We start from the raw sequence: 21319 nt of genomic DNA on the forward strand, positions 1-21319 counted from the left end.
AAATGCAAATGAACTCTCTTTCATCTCAAGTTAATGCAATTTCATTTAACTTGCATCTGATCATTCCTGCAGATTACTTGATGGTGAGGCTGGGAGCCAAGCCTTTCCACAAATGCAAGGCAAATCTGTAGAGAAGCTGAACAGGGATCCTGGGATGCCTCGCTCATTAGGTGGTGTTCCTGCCTCTTTAAGCAAGAGAATACCCTCCAGCTCTTTCTTGCAAGGGAAGGTATTTGTAAAAAGGTTTCTAAATACATTTTCCTTCCTTTTCAGCAATTACGTATTCTGATGTACAAGATCTGTGCTACTCATTGCAAGAATAACTAAAAGTCAGTGTTACTAACTTGTAATATATGGTAATACTTTAAAACCTTCTCATCCTGGGGCCATCTCCATAGGATAGGATCTGAAAGTTTTAACAGAGATAATACCTAGTCCTTGGGTTCAAAGAGAATGTTAAAATATGCTTTTGTGCCCCCCGAAAAAAAAGAAGGCAATGAAAAATAACGCTCATTTAATAATTTATTTCAAACTTCCTTGTGGGTGAGCCCGTCTGAGTTCTGTGGGTTTGAGCCATTTTTTGAACAGTTTAAGGCTTTCTGGTAAATAGCACAGTGTAAAAGGAAGTTGTACCTGTAAAGAAACAGTAGAAGTAGGAAAAACAAACTCCATTGTCCTGCCAACTCTGGAAACAGTTTTGGGTACACAGCACTGACCCGCAGGAGAAAAGGGACTGCACAGTGGCAGAAGGGCAGCCTTGAAGCCATAGTGTCACGGTGAGGGCAGTGATTTTACACCTCTCTGGCTTTGCTTTCTCAGAGTGCAGTTCTCTCCATAAAAGAGACCGTCTGTTGTGGGGACCATTTAAGGCAGTGGAAAGGGTTTAAGAAAGTTCAGTAGTAGAATGGCAGGGAGAGGGCTGCTCTCCCCATCCATTCCTACTGTCTCTTACCACTACAGGGCTGCAGCCCCAGTGCAGCAGATGGGTACATGTGATCTGGCCTTTTGACTTCCCCTTTCCTTACAAGGAAGATGCTCCATTAATACAGCTAACTAACTATAATTATATAGTATATGCACTATATATGTATATATACACACATATGTATATATACCTATATGTAAATCTAATTCTGGTTGAGGTTTTGCTGCAACTCGCAACCCAAACAAGCAGGACTCTCATCCAATGGTTGGATGAGCAATGTAATGAGCTGCAGACAGCAGTGTGGCTACTGCAAGTACTGCTTGCTCTGAGCTTCTGCCTCGCCCAAAAGCTATTCTGCTGATGGTGCCATCTTCCAGGTTTATAAACTCATGGTTGCAACCGTTTGGTCTTAGAGATTGCCAGGCAATTGACTGAGAACAAAGGGAGTTTGGTGTCCTACCCAAATAAATGCCAACTTGGTAATTACAGAGTGTTTTTCTGAATACCACAAATATTGGTGATTCCTTCTGCCTTGGTGTCTCGGTTATTCAGTGTGTTGCTGTATTACTGACTCATTGCTTCCCAGGTGCCATTGCATCTCCCTTGCCACAGGAATTTACCTGCTGCTTCTCTCTTTTTCCCGGCACTGTGAAGCCTGTATAAGTGCTCCAGGACCTGCCTGCGTAACAGGCATTGCACAACTGCAGAAGAAGATACCGATGTCGATAAAACAAGTAGGTGTGTGGGATGGCTGGGACTAACCCTGCCATGGGGCAGATGGTGGGGCTGCAGGAGTCATGGTTAGAAATGTCATGCCCACCTCTTGCTCCCTGAGGTCTCTGCTGGTGCATTAGGCAGCAGGGTGTACTGGCAGCTCGGAGGTAAGGTGTGCATCTGCTCTTTGCTCCTCTTGTCTCTCCAGAAGCAGCGATGAGACAGTTGTCTCCAAGGGAGGGGCTCCCCAGCTCAGTGTACTGCTTATCAGCCTCTACCTTCAGGCTGTTGATCCCTATTTACTCACTGAGAGAAGTAATCCTCCTGGGAGGAATATTCCTAGTGAATCCCTCAGCTGCACACCAATACTGGTTAGCCTGCCAGGCGGTCTGGGGAACCACTCTCAATGCCTATCTGTCTTAGGAAGCCAAAAAGAGCATTTCATGGCCTTCTGGGCTTGGCCCATTCCCTTCTACCCCTTTGGCCCATTTGTGGAGCCGGCTGTAGAGGGGGAAGCCCTTGTTCTCCCGGTAGATGTAGACACCCGTGATGGCATTCCACTGTGGGCTCGGCTGGACACCCTCCACCGGAAACTCCTGTACCAGCTCCTTCTCTTCCTTGTCCAGTGCCACAAAGCCAAAGAACTGCTTCACGTTCTTGGCTGCTAGGATCCTGGAGTGGACCTCGGCCGTGCGGCGGAAGAGCTTGTCCTCGTTGGAGCGGTACTGGGCCCAGTAAGCCTCCTGCCGGTAGCTCAGCGGCGAGCAGCAGTGCTTCAGGCACTTCGTGAGGAAAACCAGGACTGCGACAATGCCGATGAGTAGCCAGCCGAAGAGCTGAGAGAGAAGAGAGAGGCTGCATTAGGACAGGGGAAGATGGTCTTACCCACTCCGTGTGGCTTTCTCCCCAGCATGCCTACCTGGGACTCATATCTCAGCCTCCGCGTCACCTCGTCCCTGAACTTGGTGAGGTTCTCTGGCACATCTTTACAGGGGAACCTGGCCAGCACCTCAGCCCCATACTCAGCCGGGAACTTGTCCAGGGAGGATGGCCGGACAAACTCGCTGAGGGCGCAGATGTAAGCCTCCCCACGCAGCAGTGAGATGACTGACCAGGTGACAGGCGCCACAGCCGCCCGGCCCATGATGGAGCCAAAGAGGAGGAAGGTGGCAGCAGCAGAGAAGTTCTTGGTGCCACGCTTGTGGCACTCAGCCACCAAGTTCCAAGTGTGGTTGTTCCAGATGACACCGATGAGGAAGAGGGCCAGGGCTGGGACGCCGATGGCAGCCAGCCCATAGATGTAGTTGCGGGCAGGGGAGCAGGGGCAGTTGAAGGCAACGACTGAGAAGAGCTCCTCGCTGCCCACCGTGCCCAGGGCCACCAAACCATTGAAGATCATCACATCTTTGCTTTTGAAGAACAAGGAGAGGAAGCGGAAGTTCTCTGCAATGAGAGCAGCCATTTGTCCCAGGGGTGAGAGGAAGTGTGTGCTGCAGTGGGGAGCTGTGCTGACCCACGTCCCAGCACTGAGGGACACACAGATGAGGGGTGAAAATGTTTTGGGCTGGCTGGAGTGCAAGGGGCTGCTCCAGGAGCACACCACCTACACTGCTGTTCCTTCCTCCCACCTGGAGTCCCAACCTCTGGAGCTGGTTGCTGATACCAGGGATACTTTAAAAGGAGCCAAGGAGGGATTCAGCTTAAGCAATGCGTGAAACCTCTGTCATTTCAGTTTCCCACTAAGATCTCCAAAAGTGTCTCTGCAGCAAATATTACCGATGGGGCAGCTATTTCTGCCCCAGTCATTTGCACGTTTGTTGTCTTTCCGTCTCTTTGGGTTTAGTCACCTCCCGCACAGGCGATTACTCTCAGCGTTGCTGCCAGACGCTTAACAATCTCCCAAGCCTGCAACAAAGGAGGACGCTGTGTTACTGAGGAAACTGGGCTGGAGCACTGGTGTTGGGATGTGTCCCCAGCCCCGCCACTGACTCACACCAGCCCAGACACAAGCGGCACGTGTATGCTGGTCCTACACTGCCTTGAAGGTACTGTGTGTGGCTTTTACCTCCCTCTTTAGACCTGATGAGTTAATATTTAGTGACAGGCAAAGGTACGTCAGGGAGGCAGCAAGAGGCGCTGCGAGATGGTCCAGCAGGTTTGGGGGCAGAGAGATGTGGCATGAGAGGACCAGGCAGTAGCAGCCTCCGCCAAGAGGGGTGAGGGGATGCTCAGGGGCTGTTGCTTCTAGCAAAAGAAGTTACTTTCTGGGAAAGCAGAGCTTATCTTGATGACGCAGGATACAAACACAAAGTGCTGATAGAGCTGGGTCAGCAATTATGTAGGAGATTTTGCTAGGATTGTGTGTGGTAGGATGATCTCCTTTCCTACAGTTGGCTGATGTAACCGTACTCCCTGTCCTGGCCTGCAGTCTTCCCTTAGCCTCTAACTGCTGTCCTGAAATTCAGCCCCTTGACCTGCAGACCTTGGTGCCCTTCACTTCACTGTACTTCACTGCCCTTTGTTGTACTGGGTGAAGCCACACAGGCAGTGGTCATACGGGGATGCCCAACCCACCAACAGGGCTGGGCTGCATGGACTGCACGTACTCAGGACCAAGCAGTGGAAAGCAGGTGCCCTGATTTTTCTGAAGGCCAGGGAAATAATTGGGGAGTGTATCCATGCCCTCTGCAGTGATGCCCATTCCCCCATGCCACTTGCAAGCTGCATTTAATTAATTTCTTAGCTGGCTTTCCATCTGTGCTGCATCCCCACAGGGTTTCATCTGAGAAAGCCCCAAGCACCCTGCTACCTCTGGGAGTCCTCACCCATGTGATGAAACCTGCTGGCCTCAGGGGAACTGCTGTCACCGAGGTTTGCCAGAGACAGGAAGGACCCTGCCACAGAACTGACTCTGGCAGCTTGCACAGTGTCAGTGCTGGCAGTGATGGTGCACATCCGGGGCTCCTGGGGATCCCTGACCCACAGTGGGGCTGCCCCAAAACCTGCTCTGATGCCGGCATCTCCCAGCAGACATGCACAGAACACGGCTTCCCCAGACCAGGCTCAGCTGCAGAGAAAAGGCTGCAGGGACATTCATTCAGAGGAGACAAAGGCACCTTAATCCTTATGGTCTCTTGTCCAAGGCTTGCTCATGCACTTGTGCTTTAAATCACTTCTGTGCTTCAGTTTATCTGCCGCCCCACCAAATCCTGTTTTACACCCTCCTCTATGGGGAGGTGGAGGGGAGAGGGGTTAGAAATTTGGCCTCGGTTCGCTGCTGTGTCTAACCCATGGCCCCCTTTAAAGTCACAGTGTGATAAGCAGCCCTTAACGTCTTCCTGCATCTTCGCAGTTTTCCATATGCAAAACTCCCTCAGCAAAGGAGAGAGCCCAGCCAAAACTGCAGCCACATGACAGGGACCAGGCCCCCAGCTCCAGCTGCCACACTCTGTGCTACACTGTATTTGCAGCCAGATGCTAAACCTGCAAACTTGTTCTAGTGCGTGGGGTTCAACACACTGTTGTTAGAGTTACCAGCAAATAGCCCTGATAAACAAGGCCCTGTGACCTTCCTGACAGTGCCTGGCAATCAGCAAAGCAAAAACAAGAGGAGCTGGCAAAAGGGAGTGTGTCATTTTGGGGGAAGGTTACCCTTCCTCTGCTTGTGGGTTATGGTACCTGTCTGGGAGAAAGGGGGGTAGGTGGGAGGGGAGGGGAAAAAGTGTTTTGCAGCAGATAATTTTTTAGCAGCCTCTGTTAAAAGTTTTTCCCCAAAATATGCATGAAAGCAAGAAAAAATGAAGTCACTTACTTGAAAAGTTGTTGAAGTCGGGTCTGGAGCCTTCTCAGCTCCTTGTGTGGTTTTTGCTTTGGCTGCAGGGGGTTCCTGGCAGTGCAGGGGCTGTGCAGAAGTGGGGATGTGGCTGAGGCTGGGCTGATGGACGAAGCGAAAGCTGATGAAAACCGTGTTAAGAGTTTGGCAGCTTCCTTTTTAAGTCAGCAACTGACGTCGGCTTATGGGAGGAGGGCAGACGTTGTTCTCAGGGCCTATGCTTGGGTGGGGCAAAGAATAGGCATTTGGCTTCTGCAAAAAGCACATCACCCTTTTTCAGACCTGCGATGCAGCTGTGCAAAGGCTGGCTGGGACAGCCTGGGGTTTGTCTGGAGGACAGGAGTGATAGAGCGTCTTGCTGGGGTGCACAGGGGAAATGGTGGAGTCCCTAGCCTGGGGGTTGGACGCAGTCCACATGGTCCCCAGGGGATCCAGTTGTGCATGGGAGAAGCTCTTGGTCCCACGTGAAGGGGCAGAAACTGCTGCTTTTGTGCATGGGAGCCGGCTGAGCCAGCTGGGAAGACACCAGCCTGGCTGGGTTTTCGGGCAAAGCAGGAATCTGCTGTCCCGAGCTTTGTGGGGTGGCCAGGTTTTGTTTCCTGCTGCCCGGGACCAAGCAGAGGCTGGTGTTGGGGGCTGAGCAAGGCTGGGGGAGCCATGCATGTGAGGCTGGGCGCAGCCCACGATTTGGCAAGCGCGGTGCATTCCTGCCCTGCTCAGCTTTTCCGCTTGCAGCTTCCTCTGTGGAGTGATGCCTGCGAGGCAGCTGAGCATGCCTCACTTTCTCCTTGCGTTGCTCCCTCCTCTCTGCCATCTGTCCCTCAGCTCTAGCTTCCACCCAGCCTGTTGCAAAGGCTGGAGGCCCCCATCCTTCCACAGCCTCCTCATCACTGTGTCCCTGGGGTTAAACTCAGCCCTCCCCAGAGTGCCTTCAGCACAGGCAAATCTTCAGCAACACCCACATTCCCCTCTGCCTGGAGCAAAGCTAAGCTCAGCCCAGCGTTAGCAGTTTAACCGGGATTTTTGGACCGAGTCCTCCTTTTTACCCCGATATCTGGGGTCCCCGGGCGGGTTTGTGCAGCTCCCGGGTGTTTGGGTACAGTGCACCCCTTGGCATTCCCACACCTTGGCGCCTGCCTCGGGCTGGCTTCCCTCCCACCTGGCGCCTGCCGGCTTGGTTGGGGACCTGGGACTCGCTCTGTGCTTAGACTGCTGCTGCTAATGAGGCACAGTGCTGGGACCGCAGCCTGGCTGAAATCGCATGGGCCACATGGGGTTCCCTAGAGAGGGGCTTCCTCCCAAAGGCAATGAAAGATGACCCTAAAATCCAGGAAAGAGAGGACACCCTGCCTGCTCTGCAGGGACTCTCTGTGACTGCTGAAACTGCTGCATGGGGGCAGAGTTCTGATCCTAAACATCTAAATTAAAAGTGCAAACGCTTCCTTTTGCAAATGCACGCTCATTTTTCAGTATCTTAATGGCTCTGTTGTGGAGCCCGCCAGCCCTGCATGCGGCTCGCTGTTGTGGGGGCTCTGAGCGTGCCTTTCTCAGCCATTAACAGCACTGAACTGCAACTAATAGGAGCGGAAATCGCCTTTATCTTATAGTCTCTTGAGCTTTGTAGATTAGGTTTTGTGCCTACTAATTTCTGGGCAGGTGCCTTAATTAAAGTTCAGGGTGTGATGATTAATAATAAATCTGTCATACTTCTCTCTCCCGGGAGTCAGCCAGATTCAGCATGCCCTTGACTATGGGCTTGCTCAGGCTCTCTCACAGCAGCTCAGAGAATTTCCTCATCATTTTGGTCCTTTGTTCTCTCCCCACAGCCTCTGTGGAGTTACACACCAATAATTAAGGTTTATGCAAAAGACAGCCACCTCAGTTACCAGCCAGCCGTAAAAAGTTGATTTGAACAAGAACGCAGCAGCAGAAATTTCAAGGGGATGAGCGTTTTGAAAGGGATGTGGCAAGGGTAAAACTTGTCTCTCAAAAGGGGTTTTCCTTCTGCATATTGTAATAAAATCAGGGCCACCCGGGAGCGCTCTTCCGGGCTGCGATTTCCATAGTCACCTCGAAGGCCTGCATCCTGTCGTCCTCAGTTTCTATGGAAATGGGCAGCCACCTGGTATTGCGTAAGGTCGGTGCTGCCTCCCCAGCTTCTCCTCCAAGGGCCGGGGCTGCTCGTTGCTGCTGCACAGTGACAAAACACCCTGACTCATGCGGCCTCAGGACCCTGGGCTTGGCCTGGGGCCCCCCCCCAGTCCTTTTCATTGCTTTCAAATAAAGAAATGTCAACCGCTTTTGTAAATGGCTTTTATAAATCCTTGTGCCTAAGCACGGAGCTTGAACAGTAAGCCTGAATTATTTATTTGGCTCCTTAAAAAAAACCCACAAGGCAGGTTTTAACATCAGTCTTTGTGTCAGGGAGGAATACAGGTAAAATTACAAGAACAAACTGTCTTGCAGCAAATTTGTGGCAGGGGGTTAGCCTGGCCCTGACCCTCCATTCTGCTGAGTGATAGCCACTCTCCTTGTCTAGCCACCCGCTTCAAGGAGCGTCTCTGTGGCTCCTTGTTGAATAGTACCTGCGACACCAACCACACTGTTCCCATCGTATGTAATGCAATATAGGATGTCCCTTCACTAGCTTGTTGCTTGGGTCAAATTTATTTAAAGCTTTTCTTGGCCTGGAAGCTGTGTGTGTCTGTGGAGATGCAGTGTGTGGAGGGGTAGTGGGGAGACTTTTGGGGTTTCACAGCTTGGTGTGAGAGAGGGGCACCCCAGCTTGTTTCCCCACCAGGGGATTTTTTAATACTGCCTAAACCCACGCGCTGCCCACTGCTGAGCACATGGTAAAAGAAAGGACGTTTTGCACATCTGGTAGTGTCTGCCTTGGCAACCGCCACAACGCAAACCTGGTGCTTGGTGGTGTGGGATGCACAGCATGTCTGGCTGACGCTTCATGCCCTTCAGCATCCCTGGGGCTTGTCCATCATGGCCTTGGATAGCTGACCTGCTCAGCTCAAAACTCCTTGCCTGAATTACCAATGCTGTAGGATTGGATGTGGCAGCAGATGGGATCACACTGGCACCGCTGAGCCCTCTGGGTGCCTGTCCCCCTGCAGCCCCCATGGCTCTGGGCCTTGCCCCTGCCTGGCTCAGATGCCCACCTGTCTGCCCTCCCTGCAGCCCCTCTCCCAAAAGTGCAGCTCTGCCTCCACGAAGCCCTGTGCCCCCTCACACCCGGCTGTAGTAGGCGACTGTCTCCCTTCGGGGCACAGGGGGGAGCGTGGGGGACTGCCCTTCCACCGCCCAGCTGTTGCCACTGGGGAGGGCAGGTTGGTGGAGGTGCAGCGGGGGCTTGCACCTGTGCCAGCTCTTCAGGGCCATGTTCATGGTGCCCTGGTCAGTGATGCCTAAGAGCTTCTCAGTGGCTTCCCCTGCATCAGCAGGGGCTTTCCTGGGTGGGTGGCAGCGAGCAGCTGCCAGGTCTGTGCTCATGCCCTCGAAGAACTGCTGGATGCAGACCTTGGCAAAGCTCCTGGCATGCTCCGCACACGTCTCATCGAACAGCTTGCGCTCAATGTCAATGTAGTGGGACCAGTACCTGCTCTTCAGGAAGGCAGCTTGGGTGAAGCAGGGCCGGAGGGATCTGACCAAGAATGCCAGTGTGGTCATCAGCAGCACAAAGCACCAGCCCAGAGCCTGCAGGGACGAGGGGGGGGAAGCGGACCCGTTACAGGAAGGCAGAGCATGCACCCAGCACTTCCCACCATCCATCAGGAGCCCCCTGACTAACAACGAGTCTGGCTCTACTTCGGGCTGTTTGACATTTGGCTGCATTTACATTGCAAATGCCTATGTACCATGTTGGTGCATTTGTGCTGAAATTTTATATGATGTACCCATGTAGGCAGCACCTCTCTGCTTCTTGCAGTGTATGGCATCAGCAGGCAGTGACCACAAATATCATCAGACTGAATCCCGCAGCCAGCCCTCGGTCCTCCCTCCAATAGGCTGTGCCTCACTTGTGTCTGGGATAGCATCCTCTGGCTTGCAGCTAACACTGGTCTAGAGACTCCCTGGGTTTATGCAGCTGTCTAACCCTTTTCCTGAGTTGCTGGGCTTAGTGTCATCTATCGTGAGTAAGCAGCAGCGACAGGCTCCCCTGTTAATGGGATCTGACAGGAAGGGTGAGATGAGGGCAGAGCCAGGACTGGTCTGTCTTATTCACCATTGGTCTCAGCTCAGGCTGCTGCCAGGCTGTGCAGGCAGAGCTCACAAGGGTGAACTCCACTCTAAATGCATCCCTCTGAAAGTTCACTTGGGAGGGGGGTACCTGCGTGACACCTCTTGTTTTGCAGCTCCCAGTGCTTCCTGGCAGCTGGGAATCAGGGTCTACCCAGGAAAATGTGCTTTGTGTCTTTGGAGAAGTCTCTGTGTCCCCATTTCTCTTCTTAAATTGGGGATAATAACTCCTGTCTGTTCTAAGGAGGTCAGGGAGAGGAGCTGCTTTTGAACAGCAGTACATAAGTGACCAGAGTGGGTCAGACCATCCTCTCTCCAGGGTGGCCAGAAGCAGAGGTCGTGAGAGGAGTTAAGTGTAGGACAAGCGGTTAGTGGCACTTCTTTGTGGTCCCCTGGCATGGTTGATAAACACATACTGGCTGTTTCCATGCAAGCGGCAGAGGCAAGTGGCATAGATTGTTATTGGCCCATTGCTTGCGCGCGTTATAATAAGCATCAAGAGCAACTATGGGCAACTGGCGGGTTACAGGAGGGGATGACACCTCATCAGCCAGGCAGTAACATCCCCATCAGCCCCTTCTGAACTTGCGCTAAATGGATCTCTTCATACAGCTTGGCCATGTATTGCTGCCCTGTAGCACCTGGCTGCCCAGGCAGGAGGGGGGATCAAACTGTCAGCATGACCTACAGCTTCAGTCTCTGCACCATGCTGGAGATGTAACTCTGGAGCTGAGTCTGAACACCTTGTACCCCGTGAAGTCACAGTCTCTCCTCCCGCATCTTGATTTCAACAAGGTGATTCGCATGAGGGAAGAGCTAAGGCTGGCTGTGCCTAATCCTAAACCACCAGTGACGGCACAGCCATGATGCCTCTTACCTGTGAGATGCAGCGCAGGTACCTGATGGCCACTTCATTGGCAATGAGCTCCTGTCCATCATAGATCTCCTTGCAGGGGATGCGGGCAAGGACCCGCTTCATCTCCCCTTGGGAGAGGCTGGGGTGGCTGGCGTTGCCCAGGGTCTCCACAGGTACTGAGGTGCAGAAGGCACAGGTGATGCACTTGCCATCCAGCAGCGTCACTGAGACCCAGACTACCGGGGCAATCATGGCCCGCTGCGCCATGGAGCAGAACATGTAGCGCAGGACGGCCCGGTCCTTCCCTCGCTGGCCCTGGGGTCGCCTCCACTCCTCTGCCAGCATGGAGACATTGTTGTTCAGCACGAAGCCCAGCAGGAACAAGATGAAGGGGGGCACCAGGAGGATGCCCAGCCCGTAGGCCAGGTTATAGTGTGGCAGGCAGGGGCAGTTGAAATCAAAGGCTGAGTACGTCTGGGCACTGGCGAGGGCCATGATCCCACAGATGCCATTCATGAAGGACTCCTGGTTGGACTGGAGGAATTGGAAGATCATCCGAAACTTGTCCATCTTCCCTTGATGTGATTCCTCCCCCACCAAGGCCTGAGCTGTGGCCTCGGTTTACTTCATTCTTTCAGCCCTCCTCTTCAAAGATAGGCATCAGCAGGTCTCTGTGCACCCCACTGATTCATTTATGCACTCTTAGAGCCCCAATATTTAAAGCAGAAAAATAAAACACTTTGTTTTTCTGCTGATTTTGCTGCTTGCAGAAGTTCAGAGTTTGCTTCCTCCTGCTCTTCTTTGGGTCTGCGGGACCTGGTTTGTTTCTGGTTTTCTAAGTCTGGATTCATTCTTCTCCACATCCCCATTTCTGCAGTCTCCTGGTCACCGGTCCCCTTGGCTGGAGGGTGCAGGTGTTACCATGGCTGTGCCCTCCCCAGAGCAATCTGCCCTGGGCAGAAAGGGGTTTGGCTGGTCAGCCTCTGTGAACCTGTTTGCAAATGTAGGAGGCGGGTGCTCCTCCCAGGACCGAAGGGGACGCCCCACCTCTGCAGTGCTGTCACACAGGGAAAAGCAGGGCACCAGAGCTTGCCCCCTCCCTCCATGTCTGCATTGCCCCAGCAGGATCTAATGCAAGTGCCTCACAGGTCTGCCAGCCCCCGGTCTGTACCTGCTTCTGCTTCACTGGGAAATGCATTTTCTCTCTTTTATTTTGCAGAGGGAAGGGAAAAGAAAAGGAAAGGCAGAGGAAAGAACAACAAAGCTTTCTGTGCTCTGTGATGTTGCATCTGTACTGCCGAAGTCTGTTATTCGCTCCCCTCCATCCTACAAATGTCTGCATTTCAGCCAGACTTAGAAGATGACGCGTGTAGCTCCTCTGTTTTCACAGCCCTGTGCCCTCGGGGCTTGCTAAAATATCCTTCAAATCCTGGCTTGGGTAGTCTGGTGACACCCAGAGGCACATAGTACTTTTCCTGGCTTTAGGGCTGGAGAAAAACAGGGAGACAAAGGAGTGAGGGCTGCAGGGTCGGGGTACAGAGAACACACCCTGCTTTGCAGTAGGTCCTGCTGAAAGCATCTGAGCCCTAGATGCCTCTGCTTTCTCAGATGCTCCCTGCCCAGCAGAGGTCTGACATCCAAGTTTTCCCCTGAAATTTCTTCTTTTCACCCACTTTCAATGTGCATTTCTGAAAAGCTTGAGTGCACTTTGTTCTGAATGGCAGTGATGGAGGCTGAACAATTTTCTTGCAGCTGCTTCTTGTGGGTATAATCCCAGCCCCTTGATAAATTTGGGATGTGCAGGAATTGGGAATGCAAGGAGGGTATGTAAATCCTGCCAGTGACGTCCCTGGCCCAAGGGCAGCCACAGTCCCCTGAGGGCCTGTGTTTCCCAGCAGCCCTGGGGGCTGAGGGTGCAGTGGAGCTGCTACTCCCCTGAAGATCACTCTAATCCTGCTGGGAAGGGCAGAGCAAGGACTACCTGAGCCAGCAAAGTGCATCCATTTAGCCATATGCCTTGACCTGTGGCTAAGGTGTCTAAGGGCACGTTTCCCATGCAACCAGTGCATGGTGCAGGGAGGACTGAGCTAGCTGAGTGCTGGGCTTACTGGTCTGTACAGCACGGGATTGCTGACAGTTTAGCCATGCTACGTTACATGGGCTTATTAATTCAATAGCAACACCAGGTGACCTGGACCCAAGTGGACCTGAACACCTGCATTGCCCTCCCTGCTCTTTGCCCACCAGGAGCAGCCTGGGCAAAGCCAGCTCAGGTCTGTTGTGGACATGTCCCGTGTGTTGGTACTGGGGTGCAAATCTTCCCCATCTCTCTTCCCTTTCACAAGGGCATGGCTCAGTTCAGCTTGTGCCTGTCAGCTCTGCAGATGCAGGGGGCTTTCCGGTGCAGAGATCCTGTGCACATTTGCCAGCATAAAGCCGACCAGACAGACTCCTCCCCAGCTTGGCAGAACTGAGACAAACACAAATGAGATGTGATAGCTACGGCTGGGCCAGTCTTAGTTCCTACAGCACAAACCTAAAAGAAGTGGATTGTGGTGTTGGTGCTCTCCTGCTTCTTCTATTCCCAGTTCACAAAGCAGCTTTGATGCACTAGGTTGCTCCCTCAAGCTGGCCAAAAGATGGGGGAATATTGGGACTACAAGTGGCTGTAAAACAGATGGTTGCAGTATTGCCTACCTGCAAGGCATAAGTTCCTCCGGTCCAGGCACCACCTGTGCTGTTAACATGAGTATCAAGATACAGCTGACTGTCTGGGCACCAGCACGGCAGCAGTGGGGGCTGGGAGACATGTCACCAAGGTAAGCTGCACATAGGTGGGTGGCATGTGGGACATACTTTTCCCCAAGGTTTTGCAGTGCAAGGAGGTAGGAAGGCCAAACCAGGTGTTTTGACCATTAGTCAGTGCTGCAGTTTCTGATGTCTCCCCTACAGCAGCCCTGGGGCTCAGTTGATAATGCCAAGTTCACCCTGAGATGCCATCACAGAGGCAGAGCAGAAAGCACATGGGTAATACCTGGGCAGTCTTAGCTCTGCCTGCTGCGGAGAGGTTAATTGCATGATCTCATCAAATGGAAAGAGGCTTGGCTGCATGAATATAGATGAAGCTTATTGTATTGCTAGCTGAGAGCTCAGGCTGGCTTCCCTGTTCACCTGGCAAGTGGCTTTTTGAAGGGCAGTTCACATGAAAGCCTGCATGAATCAACCTCATAAAAAGCAGAGAGCTTTTTGATCTCCAGGAAAACTCTGCCTTTCATTAAACATGAATGAGGGGTCTGAGCCTGCTTGGTGCGCAGCACTGGCAGTTCTCATTGAAGCCAACAATAAGTCAATGGGATTCAAAACAGAGCCAATACAAGCCAATGCCTGGGTCTTTCTTTCCATGTTGCCTTGTTAGGGATCGCCTTGATTTCACGAGCTTGCCAATAGAAAATCCACTCCAACTGATTTGCAAGAGAGGGCAGAACTTTGTTTCCTTCCACAATCCCAACCCGCTTGTGCTTTGGAAACCACGTCCTGGCAGAGATGGTAAATGCCCAAGTCCTTCCCAGTGTGGGGCCTTGCATCTGGGCACCAAGACAGACACCAAGCCAGGGAGTCAGGGAGGACTTTGCATGTCCCAGTCAATGTAGGATATGGAGAGGAGGGACGTGAAAATAGTCACAATTCCCATCAGGAGAGTTTGGGAAGAGATTGGGAAAGTTGTCTTTGCAGTCAGCCCTGCTGTTTCATGGGCTCTTGGCAGGTGAGGAACCCTGAGCACGTCAGATGTGTCTGTAGGTCAGGCATCAGACCAGCCCTGAGAGACAGAGAGCTGCTAAAGTTTGTGAATGACCCTCTCTGCTCCCACTTCCACAGGAGGATACACAGTCCTTGAAGAGCTGGTAGGAAGGGACCTCTGGAGGTTGTCTTGTCCACCACCCCATTCAAAGCATGCTCAGGGACTCATCTAATAGGGCTGTGAACATCTCCATGGGTGGAGGTGCCACAATCTCTCTGGGCAGTCTGTTCCGTCACCCTCAAAGTAAGTAAGCGTCATCTTCGTTTAAATGGAATTTCCTGCATTTTGGGTTTGTGCCGGCTGCTGCTTGTCCCGTCACGGGGTGTGTCCTGGTTTCAGCTGGGATAGAGTTAATTTTCTTCATAGTAGCTAGTATGGGGCTATGTTTTGGATTTGTGCTGAAAACAGTGGTGATAATACGGGCATGTTCTAGTTGTTGCTAAGTAGCGCTTACACTGGTCAAGGACTCTTCAGCTCCCCATGCTCTGCCAGGTGCACAAGAAACTAGGGGGGGACACAGCCAGGACAGCTGACCCCAACCGACCAAGGGGATATTCCATACCATATGACGTCATGCTCAGTATATGAAGCTGGGGGAAGAAGAAAGAAGGGGGGCACATTTGGAGTGATGGCGTTTGTTTTCCCAATAAACTGTTACACATGATGGAGCCCTGCTTTCCTGGGGATGGCTGAACACCTGCCTGCCCATGGGAAGTAGTGAATTAATTCCTTGTTTGCTTTGCTTGTGTGTGTGGCTTTTGCTTTACCTGTTAAACTGTATTTATCTCAACCCATAAGTTTCCTCACTTTTACTCTTCCAGTTCTCTCCCCTGTCCCACCAGGGGGGAGTGAGCTAGAGGCTGCGTGGTGCTTGGTTGCTGACTGAGGCTAAACTATGACAGAGTGCCAGATACCATCTTCCACAATGGAGAAGAATTCTCTGGCTTCAAAGGGAAACACAGCACGGGACTCAAGGAGGCTGGGAGGGATGAACACCCATGGCCCTGTCCAACTGGAGCTACCCCATGACCACACTGACCCTCCCAGCTGGGTGTAAGCCTTTGTAGACCTGCAAAAGTCTATGGTAGTGCCCTTAAATCCTTGTTTTCTCCCTCCTGATACAGATAACAAAGCTGTTCCTCTTCCCCTTTTTTTTGCATTTCGTATTTTGTGGTCACTCTGGGATGAGTTAAAATCTGAGAACATGGAAAACAGCATGCAAAGGCGAGCTGCAGACCTCTGCTCTGAGCTGGTTAGGAAAATAGCCAATTTGACTAGCATGGAGTGCTGAGTCCAAACTGAGTCTCAGCCTGAGATTTGTGATGTTGTGCCTGATACAAGTAAACCAGAGATGAAATTCAAAGTGCAATGCTGATTTCAAAAGAGAGCTCAGAAGCTCCCTGGACCTAAAGAGCTCCTGGTGGGAAGACTAATGTGTTATTCCCAACCAGCATGGGCCAACAGCTGGCTTTGTGCCCTCTCTGAGCATGTCCGGGTGAGCTCCAGTATTCAGCCAGAGCTGATTTTGCTATACAAATGAGAAAAGATCTGCAGCCCATCCCTCCGCATCCTGCAGCTCCTGGCTGGGCCTTGGCTGGCAGAGGGGTGCAGCTGCCCACAGGTGGCCCATGGAGTTATTTGGCCTCCCTGTGTTTTGCCAAGCATCTCCTCCCTCCCTGAGCCCGTGCACATAAACATCCTGGGGAGGAAGTGACCTACTTACCAGAATCTCAACAAGTTAATTTGGGGGATTAATATGTGTTTTCAATTTGATTCCTCATTTTGGATTTAGTCACAAGGTGGTGGCAGGTTTCTTTGCCCTTTTTTCACCCTCTTCTTTCCTCCTGGAGGCCCTGCTTGCCCCACTTATCTAGCCATGGCCAAGGAGGCGTTTCTTCTTTATCCCTTCACTCACAGCCCCTCCACCTTGCACCCCTCACTTCAAGGGGCAAAGTAGGCATCAGTGTGAACCTTGGTCTGGAGGATTATATGGGTCTGTACTGGATTAATTTGCAGTAAAGGGTTAAATGCATCCAAGCAGCAATGCTAGACAGAAATATCAGTCAAACTGGCACCATGGTTGGCATCGTCTACAACAGGGGCTGAAAAAAGGCAAGTAAGAAAGTAATTAGCATTAAAGGCTCAGATATAAGGTTACATTCAAACAGTTTTGAAACTAAGGATGGAAATGCCCAACAAGGTGACGCAAGGATGATCCTCTGGATAGATCAGTTTGTATTAAAATCTAGAAGGGGAGTGTTTGAAATCAGTGTTCAGACTTCTCAGGCAGAATCAGCACATCTTTTCCATGGCCCAATGCCAGTGCTTAGAGCAGCCACATGAACCCCAGAATGGTTCCATGGCTCTGGATATGTTAAGCGAACCTCCATCTCCTTTTCCTTCTGCCAATCCAACCCAATCCAGGGTTATCACCAATTCAATTTATGTTGCTCCATGAATTTCAGTGTGTTGCCATATTTTGTTTTGAAATCCATGGAAGTATTGATAGGCTGTTAGAGGGAGGCTGAACAGTTTGGCAGCTGGGCTGGGGACAGCCAGAGCTCTCAGCAGATGGGAAGATGTAGGAGGTGGTTTTGCCTTTTTGAGTAAACATGTTGGTGTGGTACTAAAACAGTTGCCAATTAAATAATTTCAGTGTCAGCACTGCTAACTCTCTGAACCAGGTTTCACTGAAATGGGCAGGAGCTTCTCACACCTCTGAAGTTTCTGCTCCTGTCAGTTTGCATATGCAGTCAGATGTTGCTGCCTTGGTTAAATCCTTCCTTGAGCCAGAAGGGTTTTATCACAGCTGTAAGGAGCTGCAAACTCTTTAATATGAAAAAAGTGCTATGCAGAGCCCTTGGTTGAGAAATGTCATTAACAGTGACCGAGTCTGACACCTTTGGATCATCAGAGCTAGTTTACTTTGGAGGTTTTGCTAGGCACGCCCTGGAGCGGAGCCTTTGGAGTCAGGGTTTTGGAGGAAGATGTGAGCACCACTGTCATCTACCTTCTGGTCCTTGCTTTGTGCAGAAGCATGGCAGTGTGCCTTCAGTGTCTGCAGGACAAGTTCCCTTTACACATTGGTGTGCTGGGGGAATTTGGTACCAGGGCTGTCTGCCCAGGGCAGAAGGGATCTCTCTTGCCCCAGGGGGTGCCTCTGGGTTGCCTGGCTGATATCCAGGGGAGGTTTCTCATAGTACCACATTTTCAGAAGTTTGTTCATCTGGTCCTGATCTGTGATGCCCCGGAGAAGATCTCCCTCTCTCTCCCTAGGCAAGCTGAAGCTGTGCAGTTTCATCTCTTGCCGCATGCTTTCAAAGAAGTGGAGGATGTACGTGTGAGCAAAGAGCCGGCTGTGCTCACAGCAGGTTTCCTCAAAAATCTTTTGCTCAATATCAATGTAGTTGCTCCAGTGACGTGCTTGCAGGAGGGTGGCCTGATTGAAGCAAGGTCTGAGCCAGCGGGTGAGGAAAGCTGCCATGATAAGGATCAACAAAATGCTCCAGCCGAGTGCCTGGGTGATAAGAAATAAGCAGTGGAACAGGAGCAAGACAGGCACAAGGACAGGCACGAGCTGTTTGCCTGTATCACCAAGACAGGGAATTTGTGGGGCTGGAGGGGAGATGTGGCATGTCTGGAATCCTGTCCTTGATCTGTCCCTGAGGTCCCCAAACTGCACTCAGAGGGTCAGTGTAATCTTCCCCCAGTGAATATAGGACATTTATCTGTGCATCAGTAGTTCAGTAGGATAACTGTTTGCAAAGGCAGCCTGGAGCAGCCAGGCATTTGGTTTGAGCATGGAGTGCCTCGGGGGAGGGAGACTTCAGTGATCTTCTTTGGTGCTCACTTATCTCCGATGAGATCTTCATTTGCCACCTACACTGGGTCCAGGGCCCAGGAGTCCCAGCAGCAGGGTGAAAACAGCCCAGACTACATACATGCAGCTCCCTTTGGTAAGAAGGAAGGGCTTGTTTTCAATGCCCTCCCACTGGTCCTCATCCCTGACCTAGCACTCCTGTACCACGAGCAGGGGCTGGTCAGGGCTCCACTCCCCATCCTTTCCTGTTCTCCTATCATTCCTGTGCAAGCTGCTTTCGTCTGTCTCAGCTTGCACTGTCCTTAAAACAGTGGGTCCTATCTGTGAGGTTAGCAGTTAGAAAGGTCTTCTGACATGGATAGGGCCTTAGGAGACACCTATATTCCTTGCAACCTGCTTTATATTATCTGGGTTTAGGAGTTGCTGGTTCTTCTTGAAACAAAGTTCTGTTAATTAAACCATACTTTATTTCTTTCCTTTTCCCTACCAGAGTGACTCTGGAGATTATCACTTAGGGTGGCAACATTTGGGGGCATAAAGAAGCAAAGAGCAGTCTTGCTCCCAGCCTGACCACGGTGAAGCTATGACAAATCAAGGAAGAGCAGGAGCAGATGACACATTCCCCAGGCACCTCACTGACATGGGCCCTTTGCTGGCAGTGACCTACCTGGGACCAGCAGCGCAGATACCTAGACACTGCCTTGCGGGATGTGTTGTTCCTCATGAGCTCGTCGTCCTTGCAGGGCACCTTGGCCAGCAGCTGCTGCACCTGCACCGGGCTGGTGTTGGCAAAGCCCACAAACTTCTCAGGATCCACAGAGCTGCTGAAAGCGCAGATCAGGCATTTGCCATCCAGGAGGGTGACTATGATCCAGATGACAGGGGCAACCATGGCTCGCTGCATGATGGAGGAACACATGTACCTGGGGCAGGAGACAGAGAAGTGAGTGGGTAAATGCTGGGAGCTTTCTCCTCATCCAGAGCCTTGATGGATTCAGGCTGCCCTATGCCAAACAGCCCTCCCGGAGTCAGGGATCTGACTCCCAGGACTGTCCCCGGCATTGCTGCAGCTAATGCCTGTTCTGCTCTGGGATCTCTTTGTTTGTGCTGCCTCCTAGTGAAATCTGTGCCAGTGCGTGGCAGCGCTCTGCCTGCTGCCTGCATTCAACGCAGAGCACGGCCCTCCCTCATCTTGTGCTTGCCTCGTCTGTGTACTTATGTCTCCCATGCACAAATCCTTGTCAGCTCTCCCTCGTCTTCTTCATTCACTCTTTCTTTTCTTATCAGCTCAGTTTCTACTTGGAAATAATTTGTTCTGCAGCCTTTCTTGCCCCACTGCATACCAGCCTGTGCACTGGGTAAAACTTTGTCTGTAACAGACTGAATGTTATTCTCCTCTCCCTTCCACCAGTGTAAGTCAGTAAAAACTCAGCTGAAGGGGAGGGAAACCACAAGGCTATCGATAAAAATGACCATGATGGAAATGGCACCCTTCCTGCACATTTAAGTGGAAATGCCTCATCTTTTGGCACGTGTAAACTCCAGAGGAAACCGTGCATGTGCACGACAGGGCAGGCAGCAATGCAGTTTCCCAGGGTGGCAGCATAAATCCAGCTGTTGGTGTTGAGGCGCTCCTGCCCTCTTTTGCTGGGATGGGATGAGGCTCTGCTTTCATTTCTGCTGTTGGCAGAAGTCTGGCATTTACCATGCCCCTGCCCCTCCAGGCTCATGGGGAAAGGTCTCGGGAACTGAGCTTAGAAGAAAATTAATTACCTGGAGGATCAAAGATAGGGAGATGAGAGAGCTAAGCAGGAGGTGAAAGAAGGGACGCTACTCCTGGTGCAAACCCCACCTGATGACAGCTAGGTCCTTCTTTCTGCGCCCCTGTGGTCGCCTCCACTCTTCCAGCATCACCAGGGACTGTCTGTTGAGGATAAGGCCGCAGAGGAAGAGGGCGACTGGGGGTACGAACATGATCCCCAAGCCATATGCCATGTTGTACTGGGGCAGACAGGGGCAGCTGAAGTCAAAGCAGGTATACATCTTTACACTAGCCAGGGCCAACAGCCCACAGATCCCATTCATGACAGACTCTGAGTTGGACTGGAAGTACAGGAAAATCATCCGGAAACGATCCATCGTGTTCTTTTGGCCAGGGGTGCTCCTCCTGGGAAATTCCTGGGCTGCCTGGCACAGCGTGTCTCCTTTCTCCCCTGCTTCTGTTGCTGTGGGGTGGGGGATGAAGCTCAGCCTGCGGTCAGTCAGAGCAGGAAGATGGGGATGGAAGAGAGCTGCTGTGGCAGGGGATAAACCCTGTGCTGGAGCTTCCCCACTGGTACACGGCTTTCACAGGTCTGTCTCTCACCCAGTGCGTATCTTCCGGGGCAGTTGGTAGCTTTTCTAGGTGAGCAGAAGGATACAGGCTCCAGCAGCGGTTTTTTCTGCCCTGTTTTTCATTTTCAGGGCTGTCCCACGTACCAACCGGTGACAGTGTCTGGTAATGCTGAGTCCCTCCTGGAGATGCTAACTCTCAATGGAGAGCTATCGGTGGATGCCTGTGAGCTGCCCTCTCTACTGATTGAGGGCTGTTGGGTGATTCTTTGGCAGGAGAAACCAGGCAAGACAAATGAGCTCATCTGCATTACTGCTGCCACCCCATTTCTTTTTGGTGAATCAGGTCCCCAGCCCTGTGCAGGGCAGGGGGGAGGTAGAGTGCACACACCTAGCTCCAAGCATGCCACATCATCACGAGTTCAGATTTCCCTATGAAAATGGGCTGAAGGGACCAACCCTTCAGTCAGGAGGCTGTGAGAATCAATAACTTTCAAAGCCTGGAATGGCACTTCGGGGCAAAGGCTGCTCTCAGCTACACATCATATGTGTACTGTGACATTTGTATCATGCCTACACCCATGTCCAAGTCCCTTGTACTGGGGCTGCTTCTTGCTCCCCTTCAGAGGGCACGGTGCAATCAGAGCAGCTGGCTCATTTATCCTGTGGGGCTGGATTATCCTCTTCTGTCCATTTTAAATATCCTGGAGGCAACTCCTCTTTTCCTCTCAGAATTTTAATTTACAGATAAATACAGCTCATTGCCACACAAGGGAGCTCAGTTTTTTTCTGAT

General features: G+C 51.7%; 3 protein-coding genes across 3 annotated transcripts; all 3 read right to left on the reverse strand.

Annotated features, from left to right (window-relative positions):
* Positions 1 to 511: 511 nt before the first annotated feature.
* Positions 512 to 3544, reverse strand: CALHM2 (calcium homeostasis modulator family member 2). The gene is made up of 2 exons (XM_075107299.1): positions 2559 to 3544; positions 512 to 2475 (listed from the first exon to the last, which is right to left on the reverse strand). The coding sequence occupies exons 1-2, from the start codon at positions 3099 to 3101 to the stop codon at positions 2059 to 2061; spliced, it is 960 nt and encodes a 319-aa protein (XP_074963400.1). The 5' UTR covers positions 3102 to 3544; the 3' UTR covers positions 512 to 2058.
* Positions 3545 to 8708: 5164 nt separating this feature from the next.
* On the reverse strand, positions 8709 to 11145 carry CALHM1 (calcium homeostasis modulator 1). Its single transcript, XM_075108150.1, has 2 exons — positions 10597 to 11145; positions 8709 to 9176 (listed from the first exon to the last, which is right to left on the reverse strand). Exons 1-2 carry the CDS (start codon positions 11143 to 11145, stop codon positions 8709 to 8711), a joined length of 1017 nt encoding a protein of 338 aa, XP_074964251.1.
* A 6305-nt stretch (positions 11146 to 17450) lies between these two features.
* On the reverse strand, positions 17451 to 20333 carry CALHM3 (calcium homeostasis modulator 3). Its single transcript, XM_075108110.1, has 3 exons — positions 20047 to 20333; positions 18862 to 19117; positions 17451 to 17891 (listed from the first exon to the last, which is right to left on the reverse strand). Exons 1-3 carry the CDS (start codon positions 20331 to 20333, stop codon positions 17451 to 17453), a joined length of 984 nt encoding a protein of 327 aa, XP_074964211.1.
* Positions 20334 to 21319: the final 986 nt, after the last annotated feature.

This window comes from Phalacrocorax aristotelis, chromosome 12, assembly GCF_949628215.1.
Source record: "Phalacrocorax aristotelis chromosome 12, bGulAri2.1, whole genome shotgun sequence".
Lineage (NCBI taxonomy): Eukaryota > Metazoa > Chordata > Aves > Suliformes > Phalacrocoracidae > Phalacrocorax > Phalacrocorax aristotelis.